General features: G+C 42.6%; 1 protein-coding gene across 2 annotated transcripts in view; it reads left to right on the top strand.

The window, feature by feature from the left end:
• Positions 1 to 13,243, top strand: part of ASIP (agouti signaling protein) — a 71,903-nt gene extending 58,660 nt beyond the window's left edge. For both annotated transcript variants that reach the window (XM_049649974.1, XM_049649975.1), the window contains exons 2-4: positions 8,872 to 9,041; positions 10,463 to 10,524; positions 12,963 to 13,243. In XM_049649974.1, coding sequence (XP_049505931.1) covers positions 8,882 to 9,041; positions 10,463 to 10,524; positions 12,963 to 13,148 — 408 coding nt within the window. In that variant the 5' untranslated portion in view covers positions 8,872 to 8,881 and the 3' untranslated portion in view covers positions 13,149 to 13,243. The remainder of the gene's footprint in view (positions 1 to 8,871; positions 9,042 to 10,462; positions 10,525 to 12,962) is intronic.
• Positions 13,244 to 25,831: the final 12,588 nt, after the last annotated feature.

Here is a 25,831-nt window from a genome sequence, read left to right as displayed (position 1 = left end):
TCCACCTAAGACCAAAACCACCCATTAGAATATTATTCAGTTTGGGGGAGCGTAGGTGGCTCAGTTGATTGAGCATCTGACTCTTGATTTTGGCTTGGGTCACAATCCCATGGTCATGGAGTTGAGTCCCATGTCAGGCTCTGTACTGAGCATGGAACCTGCTTGGGATTCTCTCTGTCTCCCCCTCTGCCCCTCCCCCTGTTTGTGTGCGCTCTCTCTCTCTCAAAATAAATAAATAAAAACATTAAAAAAAAGAATATTATTCAATTTGGTATCTGTTAGGCACAAACATTAAATTAGTCAATTCAGTCACAATATTCAAATTTGTCTGTATGTATGGAAACAGCCTAAGAAATCGAATTGTTTTGGTATTGTTAAAGAAAAAATTCTTAAATGGTAAGGAAGACTTTATTCAGGACTCTTTCAATAGGGGTAGTGCAATAAGGGATGGAGCTCAGACTCAACTCTGAATACAGCAAAGATAGTTGGAGATTCATAGCCAATGAGCAGAGTGAGGGTCAGTAGATGGAAAATTACTAAAAGGGGACATCAAAGATAGGAGGAATTCTTGCTAACCTGACCTAAAAGGACTGGGTGGCTAAATCAGTTAAGCCTCTCTGACTCTTGATATCTGTCTCAGGTAGCCATCTCACCATTGTGAGATTGAGCCACACTTTGGACTCTGTGCTGAGGAGGCAGCTTGGGATTCTCTCTCTCCCTCTCCCTCTGCCCCTCCTCTACTATGGATTCTTTCTCACTGCCCCTTCCCCACATGTGCTCTCTCTCTCTCTCTCTCTCTCTCTCTCTCTCTCAAAATAAATAAATAAACTTTTTTTTTTTAAGTGGGGGATGAGGAACGCAATCAGATATCAAGGGTGAGGAGATTCTCACTAAATTGACAGGTTTCTTTTTTTTTTATGTGTATTTATTTTGAGAAAGAGAGAGAGCACATGTGCATGGGGGAGGGAAGAGAGAGAGAGAGAGAGAGAGAGAGAGAGAGAGGAAAGAGAGAATACCAAGTAGTCTCCATGACATCAGTGCAAGCCCGATGCAAGGCTCTATCCCACCAATTGCGAGATCATGACCTGAGCTGAAATCAAGAGTCGGACATTCAACCGACTGAGCTACCCAGGTGCCCCTAAATTGACAGGATTCTTGCTAAAACTATGCTAGGCAGGCCAAAGACAGAATGAGGGCCAAAACTGAGGCCTAGTTGAGAAGTCTTAGAAGAGTCTCAAGTTTGGTCCTTGTCAATATCCACAAGCTTTCTTCTCTCCTTCCGCATCATTTCCCATCCTGCTCCCTCAATGCTACCAGCTACATAAGAGAAGTCTCTATTTTCCTCAGCCGACCCTTCCCAGACTCCCTCATTATTGAAAAACAGAGCTTGCCAGACTCTCAGGACTCCAGGTTCAACATCTCAGCTAGTAGATGTGTTTCTGACTCATTCCAGTTCCTGATAGATAGGGTCAGTTTACCCTGATGAAAGAGTCAAGGCCATCCCCACTTTGGGAAACTTGCTTCCCAGATGTGTGGGGAGCCACCTCTGACAGACTCACTGGCAGCATTTGTGGTCCCCACCCCTGTGCGGAGATTTGTCAGTAGAGAAGGAAGAGCTAGGGATTAAGCAAACACATCACCCTCTCCTTAGCTGGAACATTTTTAATCAATCTGACGGTCAACAACTTCCACTAATGGGGAGTATACAGAACTGAAGGAGTTCTAAAACCAGGGTGTGAAAAGCAAAGTAGATACTGTTTTGTTTTGTTTTGTCTTGTTTTGTTTTTTATTTCTACCTTGGCAAGCTGGACTGAGCTAGGATGACAGGTCACCAAACCAAGGAGTTTATAGTTTTCCTCCTTTCCACACTTCTTGTGTGACTTGAGTCAGGCAGACTTAGGATTGACTTCTCTCTCTGCACTCACTACTTCTGTCCTTTGGGCTGCTCTGGGTTTCAGTTTCCTCAGCAAAGATATGTACTTTGTTAAGAGGAGTAAATACACGAAACAGGCCTAGAACAGAGTCTGCCATAGAGCAGGTACTCAATAAATGGAAGCTATTATGATTTATGTCCCTGCCTCTGTCACTAATTAGCAGTTTGAGTTGTCTTACCGTGCAAAGAGCAGCCTGGTGGAAGAAGTTCTACCCTTGCCTCTTACTGATTCAAGTGTCTGCTTAGGAAACTTTCCTAGTCTGAGCTTCAATTTTCTTATCTATGGAACCAGGGTGGATGGACAAAATTAATGTTTCTCACACATGGCTGTGCACCACAGTTGCCTGGAAGCTTATTAAAATATGTCTCCCAGAGAGTGCCTGGGTGGCTCAGTCAGTTAAGGGTCCAACCCGGTTTTGGCTCAGGTCATGGTCTTCCATTTTGTGAGTTCGAGGCCTGCATCAGGTTCTGTGCTGACAGTGCACAGTCTGCTTGGGATTCTCTCACTCTCTCTCTCTCTCTCTCTCTCTCTCTGCCCCTCCCCTGCCTGCTCTCTCTGTCTCGAAATGAATAAACTTAAAAAAAATTTTTTTTTAAGTATGTCTCCCAGGCTCCATTCCTAGATTCAGATTCAGTGGGCTTAGGACAAGGTTTGGGTTTACTTCTTGCAAAAGCACCCAAGAGAATGGATAAACAAATGTGGTACATTTAAAATGAAATACTAATCAGCAATAAAAAAAAAAAAAAGAACAAACCACTATGTACGCAACAAAGTGGATAAAACCTCAAAAATGTTCAGCAAAAGAAATGTCAGACACAAAAGATTTCATTCAGTATGATTCAATTTTTATGAGTACAAAAACCAGAAAAAAAATGATCTATGGTGGTTGGAGTCAGAATAGAGGTTACCTCTGAGGGGTAAAAATGGGTATTGACCAGAAGGAGGCACAAGAGAACTTTCAGGAGTGAAAGGAGGGTTTTATACCTTGAACTGAGTGTTGGTTACATAAGTGTATATAAAAGTTAAATTTTGTCAAGCTGGATACTTAAAGTTTGTGCTTTTTACTGTATGTAAATTGTATCTTAACACAGTACTGTGAACAGGGTGGCAAAAAGCTCCCCTGATAATTCTAATGCATAGCCAGGCTTAAGTTCCTTGAACAAGAGCCTTAAAGTCTCTTCCAGTTCTATAGCCCTATGATTGTTATATCCTCATCATGGCCCCCTTGCCAGGCACTTTTATCTACAAAGTAAATTATCTCTTTTACCTCTTTTGGTCAAGCACAAAATCAAAGATATTAAGAAAAGCAAGGGTCCTATCCTAGCACTCAGATAAGGGATGCAGTTGAAACTCAAGATTTGTCTAAGCCCCAGTATGATAGAACAAAGGTCAAGGAAAAGACATGGAATCATAATCAAATCTGACTTTTAACCTGCCCTGTTGGCCTGAAGGGACCAGGGAAATCTGAAGATTTTCTGTTGTTGGTTTTCTTTTTCACCCATTCATTCATTCAGTTGTTCACCAGATATTTATTGAGTGCCTGCTGTGTGTCAGGCATTGCTTACCAGTGAGGGTAGCAAAAGAACATGACAACAGGGTCCCTGCCCTATGGGAGTTTAAATTATACAAAAGAAGGAAAGCCAATATGAAGATAAACATAGATAATTGCTCATTTGTAAGAGCTATGAAAGATATGGATGTTGGGATAGACAGAAACTGGGGAAAGGACACTTTTGGATAAAGTAGTCAAATAAAGAGGTGATATTTGTAAAAAGGTCCAAAGGTTGCCAGTGATCTAGCTATGTGAAAATTTGAGGGAATCAAGTTCAAGACCAGGGAATGAACATTTAGGGCTAAGGGAATGACAGTAAAGGCCCTGGGATAAGAAATAGTTTAGCATATTCTAGGAACAGAAAGGAGTACAATATATCTAGAATATAGTGATTGAGCAGGAGAGTCTATTAGATGAGTCCAGAGAGAATAACAGGACTTTGCAGGAAATATTTATTTTACTTCAAAAACAACAGGAAGCTCTTAGAGGTTTTAAGCAAAGAGTGATGCATGATTTGAATCATGCCCTCCATCCCCCATCACTCTGGCTCCTATTGGGGGAATGGATGGAATAGGACAAGAAAGGAGACAGGATATCAGTTAAGAGACATTCACAGTTGTCCAAGCAACAATGTTTGTGGGTTGGCTTAGCGTAGTTTTGGTTAGCAGTTCAGCAGGGATGCTGAACCTCTGGGACTGGGTTAACCAAAGACAGAGCAAGAACTAAGAGATTGGTGAATTCCTCATGCTCAGTTGGCCTTGTCATTCTAATATTTTCCCCAAGTGTCATGGATGACATTGATTAAAGGATCCCTTGGCATGTTGGGTTCAGTCCCTCAAGTGCCTTTCTTCGGGCCCATTCATAAGGAGGCAGTCTTGAGAAGTGAGCCAAATTTATGACCAAGGCGTCTCCAGGCCCTTTGCATCAGTCCCTTCTTCCCTTTTGGTGTCCCATCCCTATCTGCAGCAAAATCTGCTCTCCTGACACCATGTCCCAAAGTTCTCTGGACCCTTCTTTCTTTGATTCTCCTTCTCTTCCCCTTCTCAGAAGTTTGCCTAATCCAGTAACACTAACTTCCCATGGCATTCAAAAAATATTTGTTGCTTGATTGGCTGGCTATCCTGGAACAAAACTAGGTAGATAAAACATATTGACACCCTCATTCTACCCCAGAAATTATCATCACTGATAAGCCCTAGTGAACATTAAGGAATTAGCCAATAGCCCTAATGGAGCCTCCTAAGCTCAGCACAGCCAGGGCACCTGTCGTGGATATATATCACCTGCTGCTCAGATGGGTCAAAGATGTGTAGGGTGGTAGGATCCCTATGCAGTCACTGAACATCTGGTGTAGGGAATTTAGGTAACTATGAATGAGTGATATTTTTTCTCTGGCTCTGACCTTCAGTGTTTGGTATAGCTAATTTGGCTGAGAAACAAAAACACCACAAAAATGGTGTGTTCCTCTCCCAGGTTTTGTTATATCAGAAACAGTGGCTGATGAACCAGAAGGGTAGAAGGCTTCAAAAGTGTCACAGGGCAGAGAAGGGTAAAAGGATGATACACTATGAGAAAGCCCTATATTTTGGTGACAGAGCAGTAGGTGCTGAGAGCAAACTGTACCTTGAATTTGAGGTACAAAGAGGGAAGAGTGTCCTGCAAATTCCACAGCCTCACTGTCACAAATCAAATATAACTCTCCATCCATCATCTTTAAATTCTTTGATGCTATGTCAAGTAGCATTCAATATTTTATTCCTATCATTCTTTATTTTTTATTACAATGTAATAACATTCTTGAAAAGGAAATTCAAATACAGAAGTACATGAAGAAGTGCATTTCTCTACCTCACTCCCCATCCTTAACTCCACTCCTAAGAAGTAATCATTATTAAAATTTTAATGTGTCTCCTCCCACGCTTTTTTCTTTGCATATGTAAGCATATTTACTTTTGAGGGAGTTTTGATATTTGTTCACAGATGGGACCATAGTGTTTCTATTCTTTAGTTTGCTTCATTATTATATTTCTTTATTTTATACCAGCACTAGTCTGGAATGATATGCCCCTTCCCACAAGTACATTTTCCCAATTATAGAACTCAATTATTGCGTGAACAGAAAAAAAAAAAAAAAAAAGAGACAGTGTCCTCTGCTCTCATGTACCTGTGATTCTGGATAAGCCCCACTCAGGTTGCAAAGAAGGGGTTGTGAGCTCTTTAGGTGCCTAAAACCCCCTTATGGATCCAGAGAAAGCTATGGACCTTCTCTCCCAGAAAAATGCACATATGGGCAAAGTTTTGCAGACAATTTCAAAGTTAAGATTCCCTCCTGCTTTAATTTCCCTTTCTTCCCAAGTATGTGTTTCATTCCAAAAGACTGATCAGCAGAGAGTCTCCCTCCAACACCCCTAGCCTATATGAGATGCCCACCCATGTTAAGCCCTACAAAACACTATTTTTTTCCTCCACAGGGATGAGCTTAACCCAGACTCCCGTACCCTTTGCCAGTGGTGCTTGGCAGGACTGGTAGAAGCCACTATTACAACAAACAGAGCCCAGTCACCTTCCCTGCAATGCCAACTTGCTGGCTTCCTAGATACCCTGGCTCCCCTCACTGATGCCATGAGCAAAACCCAGGGCAGGCTGTCAAGGCTGCACCTCATTAACATCTAGTATGGTCAGCAACTAATAGTGGTCACTCTTTTCAAGAAGACTCTGCTGCCTTCACCTCTTCCTCAGCTCTTATCTCTCACTATATCTCTGTCCCAATAGGTCATTAGCCCCTCCTCATTACTGGGAAATTATAATCCTTTCCTTTGCTTTGGGGACTAAGGCCTTGACTCTAGAGGATTAAGATATCAGACTATACCCAGTACCATAGCTAAGGGGATTTCTACAGAGCACACTGAGTATGCACTCTATACTGATATACTGTCTACTCATTTTGCCATACTCAGAGATGATCTGGATACTATTACCTCCCATATTCCCTCAGTCAGACCCCTTATAGTGTGCATGCTCAACACACATACATACACACATGCACACACACACACACATCAAGACTCCTGAGGTACACAGCCAATTGCATTTAGCCATGACTTTCTGTGGCCTCTTTTCCAGAGTTTAATCAGATTCAGTCACATTAATGCATTTACAAATCCCTTGACTCTTAAGGATACACAAGTGACCTTTGCAAAATCTTTATTCAACTGTTTAACCTGCCCCAACGCCCAGGAAGCAAGAATCAGAAATCACTGATTTGTAGAATTTTAGAATAGAAAGGTCTTAAGATTCTTTCATTCATTAAACAAATCTTTATTAAGTTTCTACTCTGTGCCTCATAACATATATTAAGTCATGTAGTCCTATCCTCTCTTTTAAAAAAAAATTAAGTTTATTTCTTTATTTTGAGAGAGACACAGCACAAATAGGGGAGGGGCAGAGAGAGAGAGGGAGAGAGGCTCTGTACCACCAGCGCAATGCCTGACATGGGCTCAAACCCACAAAACCACGATATCATGACCTGAGCCAAAAACAAGAATCAGTCGCTCAACTGACTGAGCCACCCAGGTGCCCCCCCATCCTCTCTTTTTACAGACGAGAAAGCAGAGGCCCAGATGGGCCCAGGGTCACACAGCCACTTATATAGCAGGTACATCCAGGTGACCTGACTCCCCTTTCTGGATTCTTTATATCCACCATGCTGAATAAAAACTCATCTTAAGTCATAAGCAGTAACTTAAAGCAGATGACAAGTTTAAGAGAAGGCATTGTCATCAGTGATACCACAGATCAAAGAACAGCCTTCACCACTACAGAGTGGAAGGACAAATTACTCTTGAGAACACAATTGCGTAGGTGGTCATTGCTGTCAGCATTATTATCCTGTATTAATAGCAGGGAATGGGTGTCCCATGTTGAGTAGTAACAGCAATGAGGGTTTGTAAAGTCTATAGTCCTTTACCTGAAATTGTAAAATTCCCAAACTCTGAAAACTATCAGTTTTCTTTTTTCTTTGGCAGAAAAATCTGACCCTACCTGAAGTATCTTGACAACAAAACCTATCCTCAATTGATGCAAATTAATTCATAGTCTTTGTTTATCCTGTTTATTATGAATATTCCCACCTTTTTGGCTGCAGAAGTATCAGTATTTATTATGGGTGTACCCAGGCCCATTGTATGTGGTTTAATAGAGTATATAGATGATATTTGTTTTCTAAAATCCATAAAAGTAAAAAAAAAAAATTCTGACCCTGAGGATCATGATACAACTAGACATTATGGACCTATATTATATTTAGAATATACATATTGCTCCCCAGGATTAGTGCGAGGAACACTCATTTTTAGCCCTCTCCCAACACACAAATAAGATTAATTCCACTGAGATTTCACCCTTTCCAGACTCCATTTAGCTTAGTTTTAATTTAGTTCCACTAAATTATTTAGGTTCTAAGAAATTGTATTTCATTAATTGCAGTTTATTAAGCTGAGAGCTGGGAGGAGTAGGGTAGAAATTGCCAGGCTGCCGTAAGGAAGCCCAGGAGTGGGCAGGACCAGTATGAACAGATTGTTTTATTCTCCTCTCACCCACCATGGTTTATGGCAGGGCAGAGAGAACTTTGGGAAAGCAGCCTCAGTTTTTTCCCAGACCAGAGGGAACAATGCACAGAGTAGGTAAGGCACGGAGATCCCACACTCAGAGAAGATGAAAATGCTTCTGAAGTTCTCAGCCCTGATTAAGCCAAATGAAGGCATTCATGGGAAGGAATCCACTCTGGGCTCCATCTGCTTCATCAAAATCCAGCTAGCAATAAGTCAGTAAATCCAGTCAGCCTATGTCAACAGGTCCATCCTTCTCACACAAACCACACCTGTACTCATTCCCTCTGGGCATGGGAATACAGCACATGTGACAACATATACACTTGTCTGAAGATGCCATCTATCCCTGCATCTTTCTCAGAGAGTCTTATGAGCCTCATTCTCTGCACCATAGTAAAATCTCTGCCACTGCAAGGTACTATTGGGGCCTTTCAACAACTCTGCCCAGGCCTAGGTCCTCCTGGGACCACTGACTATAAAACCCAGCACCCCACCCTCAGAATGGCAGAGACCAACTGCAATGCATTCCTTTTCTCTTTGCTTCTATATCCCCCCTTTCCTTGTCTCGCTTCCTCTCCCCATCTCTCCTTTTCTCTCTTTTTCCTTCATCAGTTCCCCTTTCCTGTCCTAAGCCTTTCTGGTCCTCTGGCTCCACTGGGACACTTACAAATGGGGTCAGAGCACCAGCCCAAGAGATACAAGGAAAGCAAAAGGGCACATCCTCTTGCCAGAACCCCTGACCCACCAGCCTGACTGCCTTCTCTGTCCCACTCAGGCCTTCAAGGATGAATATCCTCCGCCTACTCCTGGCCACCCTGCTGGTCTCCCTGTGCCTCCTCACTGCCTACAGTCACCTGGCACCTGAGGAAAAACCCAGAGATGACAGGAACCTGAGGAGCAACTCCTCCATGAACCTGTTGGATCTCCCTTCTGTCTCTATTGTAGGTAAGTAGCCTAGCTTGACCCCTGGTCTCTGGACTCCGGTCCATGAGAAGGGGCTGCAAGATGTCAAACGTGCTCCCGGGGCTGATACCAGGATTCACTGACATAGGTCAGAGCTCTTTCGTGTTTATTCTTCAAAGTAATCCTAGAGGAACAAAGTATTCCTTGGCTCACATGGTTTGGAAAAGCTCTGCATACCACCAATCTAATATGCAGCTTCGCACGTTAGATGCTCCAAGAGACCCTGAAGTCAAGACACTTCATGAATTTGGTTTAACTTGGCATTTCTGAAACTAACTGAATCAAAGAACTATCAACAGTAAAAATTTTAGAAAATGCTGCAGAATATAACCAAGTGTAGTATGAACTAGTCCTTGCAGTGTTGAGATGGAGAATGACTGCTCAGGAGAAAATACCAGGGGCATTAGGTCCTGACATTGAACATCATCTAGTTCAATTTCATCTGATAATAATAATAGTAACAGATATACGCCTTGTATGCTAGGCACTGGGAAGTGAGTACTATTTTTATTCCTGTTTCACAGCTGAGGAAATTGAGGCTTAGCAAAGTTAAGTGACTAACATGAGATCACACAATTCTCAACTAGCAGAGCCAGAATTCAAACCCAGGTGTTTAATTCCAGAACCCAAGTTCAAAACTAATATCCCTCACTGCCTTGCCTCTCACTAGGAAAAGAGAATATTCTAGCCGTATCAGGGAAGGAGCAGGGAAGGGGCTGGGGTACATCACTGATCAATCACCTTTGATGTGCCAAACTTCTCACTTTATAAAGATACTTTGTTTATCCTCAAGACAACCCTGTAAGGTAGATACTAGAGTACCCTATTTGCAGGTGAGAAAACTGGGTCTTAAGGAGGTTAAGTAGTTTGCCTAAGGAAATAGCTGGGGTTTTTTTGGTTTTGTGGGGTTTTTTGGTTTTGTTTTAGTTTGGTTTTGTTTTTTTGAGAGAGATAGAGTGCATGCTCACAAGCTGCAGAGGGGCAAAGAGAAAGGGAGAGAGAGAACCCCAAGCAGTACTGTCAGCATGGAGCGCAACGTGAGGCTGGAACCCACGAACTGTGAGATCATGACCTGAGCCAAAATTAAGAGTCAGACGCTTAACCAGCTGAGCCACCCAGGCGTCCCAGGAAACACAGGTCCATCCATGTACATGGCACTGAGAGTCCATTTTTCAGGGCCTTCTTGGATTTCCTTTTTGCCTTCCCTCAGAGGACATTGGCTCCAGGTCAGCAGCCAGGCTAACAAGAATCTGCTGGCCTAAGTCCCAAGTTGTGATTCATGCAGCCAACCCCTCTTCTCCCACACCCTGAGATTTCCTGGAGCCCCCTCCACTCCTCTCACTTTACTGTAGCTCATGGCCTCCAGAAACATCTGGCTTTGCTCCTTCTGTCTCTCTTTGAAGCACTGAACAAGAAATCCAAAAAGATCAGCAGAAAAGAGGCGGAAAAGAAGAGATCTTCCAAGGTAGGACTGGGAGTTTTCATTATGGGGGTGGGACCAGACTTAAAAGGGAATTCTAGCTAGGAACTAAATGAAAGACTTTCCAGACTTTCATGAACAAAAGAAGCTGAAAGCTATCTAAAGGCTTCCTGCCCTCAAGCCCTGAACCAGACCCCCACAGAAGCCCAGAGAGCTAAGGTTCACTGAGCAAAATAGCTTACCTGCTAAAAAGCATCTTCTTCTAGTAGCTAGCCCCCTGACTGAAATGTCACCATCATTCATTCTTTTGACTGAATGCAATGTTTCCTAGACCTCTGTTATTTCAGAACTATTTCCCACAATTTTATTTTAAAGATTTATTTTTAAATAATCTCTACATTCAACATGGGGCTTGAATTTATAATCCTGAGATCAAGAGATGCATGCTCTACCAACTGAGCCAGCCGGGAACCCCCCACAATTTTTGCCATAAGCGAGTTTCACCTATTTGTTTAAAATTAAAACTTAAAAAATCTATCTATATTATATATATATATATATATACATATATATACAATATAGATTTATATATAGATATAGATATAGATATAGATAACTATGACAGAAAGTCAATATATATATATAATATAGATAGATTTATATATATATATATATAGCTATGACAGAAAGTCAATATCACTTGCCATAAAAATAAGTTTAATGAAACCAAAAGATTTTTAGTGGAATTTAGCTGGATGGGGTCACCTGCCAAATGCTCTAAATCTGAGGCTTATTGTTAAGAGTCAGATTAGAAAGTGTGGGGAAAGCATTAATGATATATTGGCACCAAACTGAGCCTTTAAAATTGAAAGAGATTGAAAAAGGAATCCTTTCTCATTATGTGATTTAATGTCATTTAATACTCATGTACTACCTAAAATCTAAAATCATACTACCATGGTACAGGTTCCCACCCTTTGGGAAATACTGGATTAAGGCATTGTTGAAATGCACACATTATTCCAGTCTTAGACCTGGCACTGTGTGACCTTGAGAAAGTCCCTGCTCCTCTCTAGACGTTTTGTTGAGTGACAAGCAGATCAGATGATTGACGTATAAGAATACATGGTTCACAGATATTTTTGCATGCTAGGTTCAGGGAATACAGAAGTGAACAAGGGGCATATATCCCTGCTATCATGTAATTTACATTCTTGTGGGGAAAAGAGACAAACAGCAAGTAAACCAGTAAATAGGTAAAATAAATTCAGATAATGATAAACACTGTAAAGGAATTAAAGCATGGTAATGAGAGTGAAGGGAAGAGTGGTCTCAGAAGCCCTCCCTAAGGAAGCAGCACTTAAATGCTGAAAACTTCAGTAACCTCAAGCAGCAATGCCTAATAGAAATAAACTGTAGACCACGTATGTGAATTTAAATTTCCTAGTAGCTACACTGAAAAAAAGGAAAAAGAAGCACGTGTCATTAAGTTTAACATTTTATTTAACCCAGTGTATCCAAAATATTATCATTTTAATATGCGACCAATATAAAAAGTTAGATATTTTACATTATTTTTCTATGTGTGCTAAGTCTGAAACCTGGTGGTGTATCTTTACGCTTACAGTACATCTCAATTCCGATGGTGACTTTTAATAAAGTCAGCTGTAGTCCTAACAAGAACAATTTTTTAAAGAAAAAAATTTTACGCTGCTTCTATTTTTAAATGTAAATTAATATTAAAATTAAATACAATTTGAAACTTCTGTTCTTCAGTTGCACTAGATACATTTCAAGTACCTGTACTGAAGAGCACAACAAAGAATGGTTTTAGGAAAGTGGGTAGCCAGTTCAAAAGCCCTGCAGCAGGAACTCTGCGCTTGAGAGCAAGGAAGGAAGGCGAATGGAACAGTGTGGTACAACAGCTCGGAGAGGTGGGTGGGGCCACACCAGAGGACCTCGAGGGCCTAAGTGACGTTTAGGGTTTATTCTAAGTTCAAAGAAAACCTACTGAGGGCTTTAAGCCAGAGTGGATGCCATCACAGGTCTTCGGAGAGGTCCGTTTGGTGCAATGGAGGATGGACTGTAAGTGGGCCAGAGCAGCAGACTAAGGATAGTGGCCTGGCTCAGGGTAGCGAGGTGGTGAAGTGAGTGGATCCGGATTTAATGGGAAGGCAGAACGGACAGAGATTGGGGATACACTGGAAGGAGGAACACCCAGAACTGAGTGGGACCCCCCAGGGAGAAAAGTGGGCCAGGCGCAGCCAGGTAAGTAAGTGTTACTGGGTTTGGAGGCAGGGGATAGGTGACTGGGGGAGGCAGGGATCCGCCAGGGTCCCCCGTGGGCATGCTGTCGAATGGATGGTGGGCTGTGGGTACATATGTGTGGTCTGGGGCCTCCACTGCCCAGAGTTCCCAAGGCTGAGGTGAAGAGGGGTGGGGCGGACGTGGCCGGATTGAGCAGCCCCCGCTTTTCCCCACAGAAAAAGGCTTCGATGAAGAATGTTGCTCGGCCTCGGCGGCCCCTGCCTCCTCCGCCCGTCCCCTGCGTGGCCACTCGTGACAGCTGCAAGCCGCCGGCGCCCGCCTGCTGCGACCCGTGCGCCTCCTGCCAGTGCCGCTTCTTCCGCAGCTCCTGCTCCTGCCGAGTGCTCAACCCCACCTGCTGAGCTCACCCACCTCCAAGGCCAGCGGGGAGGGGCAGGGCGCCAGCTGGGAGGGGTAGGGCGCCAGCGGGGAAGGGTAGGGCGGGGCTCTCGGGGCGGGGGGGCGCTTCCTGGGGTGGGTGATTTCTAACAGGTGTGGCTTCCTTGCATTTGGCGCGGGCGTAGCTACTTAGGTTGCGAAGGAGCTTTCAGGAGGCGGGGCTTCAAGGAGACTTGGCTTGGGCGGGGCTAAAATCCAAATATATGTAGGTTGCTCAAAGGTGTGTGGCTGTTTCTTTAAAGGACCCCAGAGATTCTTTTCCGTTCCTAGAGTCCCCTTCACTGCAGAAGACCTGGACTGCGCATGCTGTATCTCCTGAGGGGCCTGAGAAACCGGATTTCCCAGGCCCTAGGGCATGCGCATGTCCGTTGGAGACAAGTGCTGCCCCCTACCTTTAAGCCTGGGAACACACGAAGCTGCCTGTCGAGCTGGCTGTGAAGAAGGTGCACACGCCAGTTGTGTCTTTCCACAATGTCAGCTTTATTCAGTCATAAAGCAAGGTTAACATAATTATAAAGCAGGTTCAGGATTCCAAATTCAATGACATTTCACCACGTGTTTAACTTGACTTCTACATGTCAGACAAAGCACAAGACGGGTCACATAACAAGCAATGTAGAACGCGGGTAGGAAGCTAAGGAACCAATTTTTGACCAAGCAGTTGGGATAAGGCCTCAGTCGGGTCTGGGTCAGCTCTTGCACTTATTGCTTATTATGTTCAAGCAGTGAAGCATCTGTGTTCTTTCCAGAGATCAGTCAGGCAAGGCTTCAGCTGCCTTTTTGAAGTGTTCAGACATAGAGACGTCAGTGTCTGAGAAGTCTGACAGTTTGCTGCCAAAATCCTTTTTAAACAGGATTTAATCAGTCTTGGGCCTTTGGTGACCTCCTCTGTTTCTGTTGGTTGTAACTCCTGAATGTGTCAAAAGCTGGTGCTGGTCTCCAAGATATCTGGTCGTACCTGCAATGCCCTTAGCTGCTTGCATCATTGCTTGATAGTCACCTGTTTGACACAGGCCCCTGCTTAACATGAGCAACTCCATCTTGCTCTCTACATTCCACCCCATGATTTCTCATGACAAATCTGTAAGGGTCATGCAGGAATCAAGTCTTAAACTAAGTCAGCAGTACTAGTTTGCTAATGTGGAAGAGGGCAAATCCAAATCATTCAATCATGTTTTCAATCAGAATCAAACAAAATCAAATAAATCTGAAATCATATGAAATGTCAACTGATATCATAAAACAAAGATGACATCAAATCTAAGCAAGTTAGATACATTAAACTGAATCAAATAAAGCAAAATTAAGTAAGGATTAAATTTTAAAACTCCAACTTAAAGTCACATCTAATAAGAATTAAATCAAGTCAAAAAGAGAGGAGAAAAATTAAATCTAAATGTAATGAAGGTAAGTTAACAAGTCAACAATGCAGTCAAATAAATGAAATAAGAATCATATTGCCAACTATGGGCAGATAAAAGTAAAAAATATACATGGAATCTTCAACATAGGCTCTTGGCACGTCTAGAAAAGAATGGTGAAGGTATGGTTAATCATAGTCTTTTTGTGATTTATCCTTCTTAAGCCTGAGGGTGCATAACATTTTAATAGCATGTTTAATAAGATATATAACAAAAATAATAGCTAAAAGCAAGAGAAGATTTCCTTAATGGATTTCCAAACATGTATAGAGAGATAATCCCTTTAAGTATTTTAAAGGGTTATAGTCAGGCCATGAGCCAAAACAAATCACGTTTGAAGGGTTTTGTTAACAACTCTGGAAAGGACCATTTATTATATATGTTTTGTATATTTTTGTTCAATGCAGCTAAGTTGGGGTTAATGACTCCTGCGGCCACCTGAGTGGGCTGTGCAGCATGATTAAAGTGGGTTAGCTTGTTGGTTGAGGTTTTATGGGCTGCTTTGAGCCTTTCTAATTTTTCATCTAGAAATTTATCAATTTTGTTAATTTTTACCCAAGGTATTTCTGTTATTTTAGTAGGATAAGATGTTGAAAAAAATTTTATGTGAATATTGTGAGACAAAGGTACCCATTTTGGTAATGTTACTAAATGTTACATTAATAGCATACAATATTTTAACACACTCATTGTCTATGGTGATGATAGTATCATTCATTCTATATGATTAAAGAATGTGACCTCTGAGAAGCTATTAGCACAAATTATCCAGTGAAAGTGTCCCATGTCCAAAAGTAAATTTTCTTTTTTTTTTTAATTTTTTTTAATGTTTTTATTTATTTTTGAAGGAGAGAGAGAGCATGAGCGGGGGAGGAGCAGAGAGAGAGAAGGAGACCCAGAATTCAAAGCAGGCTCCAGGCTCTAAGCTGTCAGCACAGAGCCCAATGTGGGGCTCAAACTCACAAACTGTGAGATCATGACCTGAGCCGAAGTCGAACATTTAACCGACTGACCCACCCAGGTGCCCCTAAAAGTAAATTTTCAATGGCTGTTCTTGTTGAAGGAAAAAGATTAGCATTGATTTCCAGTTCATGCCATGTATAATACATGCTATTAGACCACTGAAATACTATCTCTTTGGGTAGTAAATATCCATCAATCCATAAGGATGTTTGCGGATATTTTTGGTAGTATAGAATATGTGTCATGTGCTAATAAGCTTTGACCCCCTAATCATCTTAAAAATGAAAGTTTACATTGTCCTATATTGTCACAACCTGATGGTCTAGAGGTGTCTAATTGTAAGAAAGGCTCCACCCAGTCAGAAAAATACTTTACAATAATGTTTTTAATATCATTCCATGCTCTGTACAGTAGGTTATTGATTATGCAACAATTATTTTTTAATTGTTCTCTTATGTAGAAATTTCTAAGATTAAGTAACTCGTTGGAGGGCCTGAACTTTATGGTCAATGTTAATAGTGAAATTCCAGTTGGTAGGCATGATAATCATGCATAGTTGAGACAATCATGCATAGTTGAGACAATGGAATATACTTCTCTGAATGCTGAGGAGATCTTGGAACCTAAATTTCCTACTGAATTAAGTATTTATTTGTTTTGGGAGAGAGAGAGAGTGCACACATGAGTGGGGGGAGAGGCAGAAAGAGAGGAGAGAGAGAATCCCAAGCAGGCTCTGTGCTGTCAGCAAAGAGCCCAATGCAAGGCTGGATCTCACGAACCATGAGATCATGACCTCAGCTGATATTAAGAGCCGGATGCTTAACCAACTGAGCCACCCAGGCACCCCTTGATTGTAGGCTTTCTAAGTCTAATCCTATCAATGGGTGGTCGGTCATGCCATTCATGGATGGTTGTTCCTAGTTCTGTGGCATAAATTTTACATTCAGGTTGTATATCAAACAAATTGAATTGTTCCTTTTGGAAGGTTATTTCAATTCTCTGTGGCATAGGTTTGTATACAATTCTCATAGGGTCAAGTAATTCGGTTCAAACACACTTGGCTTGAGTTTTGGTGTTGGGTTGGTAATGCCATGTGTCCATTGTGGCTTCCAGTGGAAAGTTCTCATACAGTGTGTAATATTCCAACATCCTCTCTCAGTAATACATGGGCCTGGACTATTGGGTAATATACCACATTTGTCAAAGGTGACTCCTTTAGCTATGTAAACTGGTATAGATGACTCAGTTCTGGTTATATTCTCATAGATAGGGTGCCTTGCTGACCATGTATGTTCCACGCCTCACACATCTGATGGTTGGATCAATAAAAAGGAATATTGTTGCATGCCTGGATCAAAATGTGTTGCTAAATTTGCATTAAAATCAATTCCCAGTGTTCCCCACCATGCTGGTGATTTTCCTTGTGTAATTCAGGTTTTATTAATCAAAGGATAGTAAAAATGTATTGAATCTAATTGTTATAATGGACATACCGGTATAATCACTTCCTTTGTTGTGTTGTATAGGTTGACTTCAGATTTTGATATTAGGGTAGCATTATATGTGCCAGTCATATTAAGTAATTTGCAGAAATATGTGTAGGATGATGTGTAGAAAGATAGGTAGAAATGGGGTTGGAGCAATTGAGTTGTGTCCTATACCATGTAGGCGTGAAAGGACCCAAGGTGATTGGACTTATAGCTGCAGTGCCCTTAGCTGCTTGCATCATTGCTTGAAACAGGCCCCCCTGCCTGACCTGAGTGACTCCATCTTATTCTCTACACTGCCTCCAAAACTGGGGAATGCAGACCAGCTAGGCAGAAAGTAAACATTAAGGAATCACCAGTCTTTTACCCTTTCCCCCTTTTAAGGAGCTCCCCTGACCCCTGAAAAAATAAGGAAGGCTAAAACTCCATACACAGTCTCACTGGGCTTTCTGTCCTGGGGGCTCTGCAGATGAAAACTGGGGTGACTGGTTGTGACATGGGTCCTTTAGGCCAGAAGTCTCTGGCCTGAGGATCCTAGAGCTTTAGGAGGCTCCTGAACAAAGGTGCCCCTTGTGCCCACTCCTCCCTTTCTCCTGGGGGTTCCCAGAGGTTCTGAGGCCTGGGAGAAGTTTCTCCCAATCCTAGGTGAAATGAACACTGACCATCTGTCCCAGGCATTTTTAACTCTGAAGGCCTAGAACAGGCACAAGTAAGCAGCGTTCAGGAATACTTCCTCAGTCCCCACCCCAGCTCTGTCAGCCCAGTAACTAGGCAATGAGTCCAGGCTTGGTGAATAGGCGGCAACCTTTGTCCAGTATTATCAGGGGGACTGTTTCCTAAAATGTCCCAAGCAGTTGTCTGAAATTCCATTCTTAGAGATTCTTTAAATCTGTGAGAAACTGAGTGCATTATGCCTTTAGAAAGGCTCTGGAAGCAGGAGCACCTGAGATACTGGGGAGACAGAGGGTAGAGGTACAAGTAGTGTCTATGATTGGGGCATCTGGGTGGCTCAGTCAGTTAAGTGTCCGACTTCAGCTTGGGTCATGAACTCTCGGGATTTGAGCCCTGCATCAGGTTCTGTGCTGACGGCTCAGAGCCTGAAGGTTGTTAGGGATTCTGTATCTCGCTCTCTCTCTCTGCCCTTCCCCTGCTCACACTCTGTCTCTCAAAAATAAACAAAAACACTTTTAAAAGTTTAAAAATGTAAAAAAAGAAGCAGGATCTATGAGAAGGGACCAGCCAAGATCAAGGGTCATGTGAAAGCTTGAGGAGCAAGGGCTCCAAATTATATCATCTACTTTGCACTGCATGGCTGGGGGAGAAGAGGGAGCTGTCACCTATCAGTGCTCCCCAGCAACTAGAGCTCTTTCCCAAGGAATCATTATAATCAAGAAAGAAGAAGCAGCAAACAATAGTGGCCTAAGAAGATGATTTTTAAAAGGCCTATGCACAAGAAAGATCCTAGAGAGAGGCTATGAGACAGAATAATGTGGAGCAGTTGCCTCAGTCGGGATAACTACCATGTATCTTTGTCCTTGGATGTGAGGATAGTGGGGCTCAAGGATCAGCACAGGTGAGGCCACCTCCCTGGCCCACTTGTCCATTTGCAATCTTCCATCTTTCAAATTCCTTAAAACTCCCTCCTTTCTGAGGACCTTTTCCCAACTAGAGACCCAGATTGTGCTTGTAGTGACATAGCCAGTATGGAGCAGAGGAAGCAAATCTCAAACCCTTGACTGGATAGAGCAGGAACCACCTGGACAGAGCACAAGAAAAAGGATGGACACTACAGGCAAAGTTTTTGGCACATTTCTTTGCACTGGGAAAGTCTCTGTGTTTCTCTGGGCTTCCATTTACTTGTGTGTAAAATGGGAAATAATCATTTCTGCTGTTCTCATTATAAATCTGAGATAATGATGCTTCTTGTACCTTAAAAAGACAAGAAATACACATACACACAGAGAGAAAAGCTGTCAGTTGCTTATTTTGTTTTGTCACTTAGGCTACAAACCCACAGGGCAAGAACCTTTTGTTCATTGTACCACAGCTGGCACCGAGTATATGTCATCAGTAATGAGAACATTGGGAACATATTGCAGTCTCTTCTCCTGTATTTTCCAGACATTGCTCACCACCCAGGCACCATGGTTGCAAGACCAGGGATGCAAAGCCAAAGATCCAGTCCATTAGTGACAAAATCACTTGACCACTACGTGGAAGACCAACCTATTCACTCATTCATCAAATGTGTGTTGAGTACCTACTCTGTGCTAGGCATTGTGCCAAGTGCTGTGAATACTATGGTGAATCCATTGTGGATCCTCTCCTTACAGAGCTTAGGGTCCAGTGGGCCATGACCATTGTCCCTTGTTAGAGGCTAGAACCACTGTTAGCATATATGGTCTATTCCCTCAGATTCTCAGTTCTTGCTTCTAAATCATACAATAGAAACTTTATGGAGGATTTTAACTGAGAGCTAATTTCCATGTGTGAGGGAGACAGGACAGGTAAAATAATAATAATAATAATAATGTGATTTTAACTGAATTAACTAAATCATTTGTAGTAAATTTCAAATTAGCCTGAAATAAACTTACTGATCTCTTTCTTCTTCCATGCAACAAATATATTTACCATGGGGTATGAGATATACATGTTGAAGGGGTTGAGAGTGGGGCAGGAATGTTTTATTGATAAAAATCATCAAATGCTATGTTCACTCCAGAAAGCTTTCTAACAACGGCTTGCAGAGACAGTAGCTGTTGCAAGTTCTCCCAACTATGGGAGCTGTAGAATCTGGAAGGTGACACCATAATGATGATGATAATGATTGTGCCTTCTCGTTGGCTGGGGAACCCAGCAAATGGCTTTATTCCTGAAGCTCCTGAAGGTTTTCACACCCCCTAGGACTCCTGTTTAGAATTCCTCGACCCAGTAGCTGCATAAACTGCCAGACCAATAATAAAAACACAACTACTAGAAAAATTAATACAGGACACCTGGGTGGCTCACTCGATTGAGCAACCAACTCTTGATTTTGGCTCAGGTCATAGGATCGAGCCCAGCATGGGTCTCTGCACTGATGGCATGGAGCCTGTTTGGGATTCTCTGTCTCCCTTTCTCTCTGCCCCTTCCCTGCTCGTGCTCTCTCTCTCTAAAATAAATAAGTAAACTTAAAAAAAAAAAAAAAGAAAAACTAATGATGATGATAAAAAATAACTTTCCCAAGTCACTTAATTTGGTGACATCATATTTACAAGTCACTGGGTGAGCTGATGTCTCCCCAGATCAAAAAGTAGAGCCTTGTGACTTTGGGGAAAAGTTTTATTTTTCTTCTCTCTCTCTCTTTTTAATAAAAATTTAATCTCAACCCAATTTATTTTTTAATTTAATTTTTTAAAAATGTTAATTCCAGCATAGTTAACATACAGTGTTCTATTAGCTTCAGGTGTACAATACAGTGATTCAACAATTCTATATATTCCTCAGTGCTTATCAAAATAGGTGTACTCTTAATTCTTTCACCTATTTGATCCATCCTCCCATCCACCTCCCTTCTGGTGACCATCAGTTTGTTCTCTATAGTTAAGAAGCTTTTGGGGGGGTTGTCTCTTTTTTATTTGGCTCCTTTGTTTTTGTTTCTTAAATTCCACATATGCATGAAATCATATGGTATTTTTCTTTCTCTGGCTTTAGATCCATCCATGTTCTTGCAAAAGGCAAGATTTCATTCTTTTTTATAGCTGAGTAATATTCTGTTGTATATATTTATTCCATATCTTCTTTATCCATTCATCTATTGATGAACACTTGGGCTGATTCCATAATTTGGCTATTGTGAATAATGCAATAAACATAGGGGTGCAGTATCCTTTTGAATTAGTGTTTTTGTAGTCTTTGGGTACTCAGCAATGGACTTTTTTTTTTAATGTTTATTTTTTGAGAGAGCGTGAGCAGGGGAGGGACAGAGAGAGAGGGAGACACAGGACCCAACACAGGCTCTGCCCTATCAGCACAGAGCCCAATGCAGGGCTTGAACCCATGAACTGTGAGACCATGACCTGAGCCAAAGTTGGATGCTTAACCGACTGAGCCACCCAGGCACCCCTTCTATGTTGATTATTTTTGAGGCAGAGAAGAGAATGAGAGAGCGAGCACACAAATGGGGGAGGGGCAAAGAGAGAGGGAGATACAGAATCCAAAGCAGGCTCCAGACTCTAAGCTGTCAGCACAGAGCCCAAGGCGGGGCTCAAACCAACCAACCATGAGGCCATGACCTGAGCCAAAGCTGGACACAACCTACTAAGCCACCCCAGGTGCCCCTATGTTGAATTTTTTGAGGAACCTCCATACTGTTTTCCACAGTGGCTACACCAGTTTGCATTCCCACCAAAAGTGCGCAAGTGTCTTTTTTTCTACATCCTTGCCAATACTTGTTTCTTGTGTTTTTGATTTGAACCATTCTGATAGGTGTGAGGTGATATCTCCTTGTGGTTTTGATTTGCATTCTCCTGATATGGAGCATCTGTTCATGTGTCTGTTCATGTCTTCTGCCCATTTTTTAAATTGGATTGGGGTTTTTTGGTGTTGAATTGTAGTTATATATTTTGTGGGGTTTTTTAATTTTTTTTTTTTTTAGTGTTTATTTATTCTTGAGAGAGAGACAGAGCATGAGAAGGGGAGGGGCAGAGAGAGAGAGGGAGACAGAATTCGAAGCAGGCTCCAGGCCCTGAGCTGTCAGCACAGAGCTTGACGTGGAGCTCAAATCCATGAACTGCAAGATCATGACTTGGGCCAAAGTCGGACACTTAACAACTAAGCCACCCAGGCACCCCATTTTAATGTTTATTTTTGAGAGAGATAGAGCATACGTGCGCGGGAGCTGGGGAGGGGCAAAGAGAGAGGGAGACAGAATCCCACGTAGGTTCCACACTGTCAGCACGGAGCCTGACACAGGAATCGAACCCACGAACCATGAGATCATGACCTGAACCGAAATCAAGAGTTGGACGCTCAGCCGACCGAGCCACCCTGACACCCCAGTTCTTTATATATTTTATACTAACCTTTTATAGGATATGTCATTTGCAAATATCTTCTCCCATGCAGTAGGTTGTCTCTTAGTTTTGGTGATTGTTTGCTGTGCAGCTTTTTATTTTGATGTAGTTCTAATAGTTTATTTTTGCTTTTATTTCCCTGCCTCAGGAGACATACCTAGAAAAATGTTGCTATGGCCGATGCCAGAGAAATTACTGCCTGTGCTCTTCTAGGATTTTTATGGTTTCGGGTCTCACATTTAGGTCCTTAATCCATTTAGAGTTTATTTTTGTGTATGGTGTTAGAAAGTGGTCCAGCTTCATTCTTTTGCACATAGCTGTCCAGTTTTTCCAACACCTTTGTTGGAGACGGTCTTTTTTCCATTTCATTTTCTTGCCTCCTTTGTTGAAGACTGACCATATAATCATGGGTTTATTCCTGGGCTTTTTATTCTGGTCCATTGATTTATGTGTCTATTTTCGTGCCAGTACCAGTACTACTACAGCTTTGTAATATATCTTGACATCGGGGATTGTGATACCTCCAGTTTTGTTTTGTTTTTTCCAAGACTACTTTGACTATTTGGCGTCTTTTGTGGTTCCATACTAATTTTAAGATTGCTTGTTTTAGTTCTGTGAAAAATGCTATTGGTATTTTGATAGGGACTGCATTAAATCTGTAGATTGCTTTGGGTAGTATGGACATTTTGACAATATTTGTTCTTCCAATCCATGAGCATAGAATGAATACTTTCCATTTACTTGTGTCATCTTCAATTTCTTTCATCAATGCCTTATAGTTTTCAGAGTACAGTTCTTTTATCTCCTTGGTTAAGTTTATTCCTAGGTATCTTATTCTTTTTGATTCAATTGCCAATGGGGATTGTTTTCTTAATTTCTTTCGGCCTACTTTATTGTTTTTTCTTATTTTTTCTCTATTTATCCCCGTATCTATCAACATCTGGAATTCTGCATATGTATGCATGTCAGAGGTTGCAAAGGAAAAGTAGACATGGGACCTAGGGTGAGGGGACAGACTGCTGCACCTGGGAAACTGGGAAATAAAGGGTGGGGGGAGCCTGATGAGAGGAAAGGAACAGTCAATTCACTGATGAGCCAAGAGCTGCCCCTTTGGAATCCCAAGGCAGCCCGTTTACCAGTCTTAAATGATTTGGTAATTAGTTGATCTCCATGTGACAGAGCATCACCCCACCCCACCCTGCCCCTGAAGGCCCAATACCCCAAGTAATCTTCAGTAGTTTCACCCAAGCCAGAATCATGGAACCCCTGCACTTGTGAACATCTCTGGAGGGTCTGAGACATGCCTCCTTTCCCCAGGATGCCTCTAAGGTTGTTTCCTGACTTTTGCCACATACCCAAACCTGCTACTCACAGACTGAGGCCCTGTGATCTGCAATTATCATAATATCACGCTAACGGTGACTATTGATTGAGCAGCTACTTCGTGCCTGGATGATACCCAGCTTCCCAAATTCACTTCTTCAGGTAGGTATTGTAAATAAGGGTACTGGAGCTCAGAAAGGCTAAGTATTGTGCCTAGACTTTACACCTCCCTGCTGATTCACCTCCAACCCACCTTAATCACTAGGCCACTGAAAGCCAGGCATAGAAGGTTCTATCTGCCTAGAGCCAACACTTTACAGCAGACTCAGCCCCAAGGTCTTTCCCCATTTTTAAATTTTCCTGCAACCTGATACCATCTGTCTTCTCTACCTCAGGAGGACTCTTGAAATTGCCAGGGACAGCAACCTAGTTCCAACAGGCTAAAAGAAAAAGGGAACTTTGTTGTTGTTCACATCACTAAAAAGTCTAGAGGGTGTTTCTAGTTAGTATAAAGCCTAGATGCTGGTCCTCTGGAATGTGTCACTCTGTCTCTTGATTCTGTGTGGTGTCGCCCTCAGGCAGGCTTCCCCTCATGAGGGCAAAGAAGCAGGTCTTGGTTCACATTCCTGCCAATCCTGGTAGCCCCAATGAAGAGTGCTCCTTTTCTCCATTTTCAGGGAGTTCTGCAGCTGCCATCTGCTGTGCAACAGGCACAGAGGCAAATTGTATGACTGCTATACAGTGTAGGCATCACCTGGGAACTTGCTAGAAATGCAGATTATAGGGCCCAATCCCAGACCTACTGAATCAGAAGTTCTGGGGGTGGGCCCAGCAATCTGTGTTTTAACAAACTCCCTAAGTGGTTCTGATGCACACTAAGTTTTCTAACTACTGGGTTAAGGAACAGGCGTTAGTGGGGTTACACATGTCAACAGTTAGTAGAAGAGCAAGGCACAGGTCCCCACGGAGAGACATGCTGAGGCAGGGGATTCTGTTGGACACACTGTAGGTGTATGTTCCCACCTACCTGTTTCTTTTCCTTGTAATAGGGCAAGTATAAGAACAAGTGTGAGTGCAGGCAGACCATTAGAGTGCTATGCTGGGTAGATTTGGGTACCAACTATATGGGAGTTGTCAGAAAAAGCCCACTGCCTAGCACTTGGGGACCTTTGGGACTCTTTTGAGATTGTAACTCTCCCAGCCTAGGAGAGGAAGCCAGTTGTCCTGGGGGAATCTGGGTCCAAGCACAGCTTTCACTGGGTCCAGGCAGCCCATGGTAAGATCCGGGGGTCACTGTTGGACAATGCTCTACATTGCACCACACCACATTTCTAGTAAATGTTTCCTAAAAACAGCCCTGCAGTTGAGTCTGGACCTATTTGAGCCATGCACCTGTCCTTGAACCAATCTGGAGAGCTGATAGATGAGGAACTGGATGAAGCTGACCCCTGGCTGCCTCCATCACTGCAAGCAGGTTTCCTAGCCTTATCCCTTACGGTAGTCCTAAGTGGGTCTCTGGGATAAGAATCTGGATTCCTGAGGTTTCCTGAAAATTCAGTCCTGCCCAAAGCAGAGGTGAACCCTGCCTGCTGCCTTTTGTAGTCCTCACTGGTATCAATAGGCCCCCATGACCTTTCCAAGCTCATTACTTGTCCCCACCAGGACTTGATAAGGATGCCAGCAACTCTAGCCTAGCAGGGCCCTCCCATCACATGGATGTGGGCAGAGGGGCCTGGTATCCAGGAAAGAGCTGGCCTGGAGGCAAGCTGGACACCTGAATCTACAGGATAACATTGTGTGTCACTTACGTTCTCTGGGCCTCCACGTGTCCATATACAAATGGTGGATTTGACTCTATAGATGCTCTAAGGCCCTTCCTAGTTCTTTTTTTTTTTTAATAAATATTTTTTTAATTTTTATTTATTTTTCAGAGAGACAGACAGACAGAGCATGAGTGGGGGAGGGGAAGATAGAGAGGGAGATACAGAATGTGAAGCAGGCTCCAGGCTCTGAGCTGTCAGCACAGAGCCCAACGCGGGGCTCGAACTCACATACCACGAGATCATAACCTGAGCTAAAGTCGGACGCTTAACCAACTGAGCCATCCAGGCGCCCCTAGCCCTTCCTAGTTCTAAGATCCTATTATTTTTAAAGCACTGTCTAATTTTCCAAGTATTCTAAATTCTCTGCCCTCAAAAACAGCTCCCTCACACCCACTGTACTTGACACAGCACTTTAAAACTTGACATGAAACTTTCCATACATGTTACATCATTTGTCCTCAAAACAGCCACATGAGGCAGATAGGTCTATCCCTGCCTCAAGTAACATAGGGGTTAACAGCAGACCCATGTCTCCTCCTTTCAAAGACCATCCCACTGCTCCACAACCCCTG

This window comes from Panthera uncia (assembly GCF_023721935.1).
Source record: "Panthera uncia isolate 11264 chromosome A3 unlocalized genomic scaffold, Puncia_PCG_1.0 HiC_scaffold_11, whole genome shotgun sequence".
Lineage (NCBI taxonomy): Eukaryota > Metazoa > Chordata > Mammalia > Carnivora > Felidae > Panthera > Panthera uncia.
Note: the sequence above shows the minus strand (reverse complement) of the source record. Positions and strands in the feature narration are given on the sequence as shown.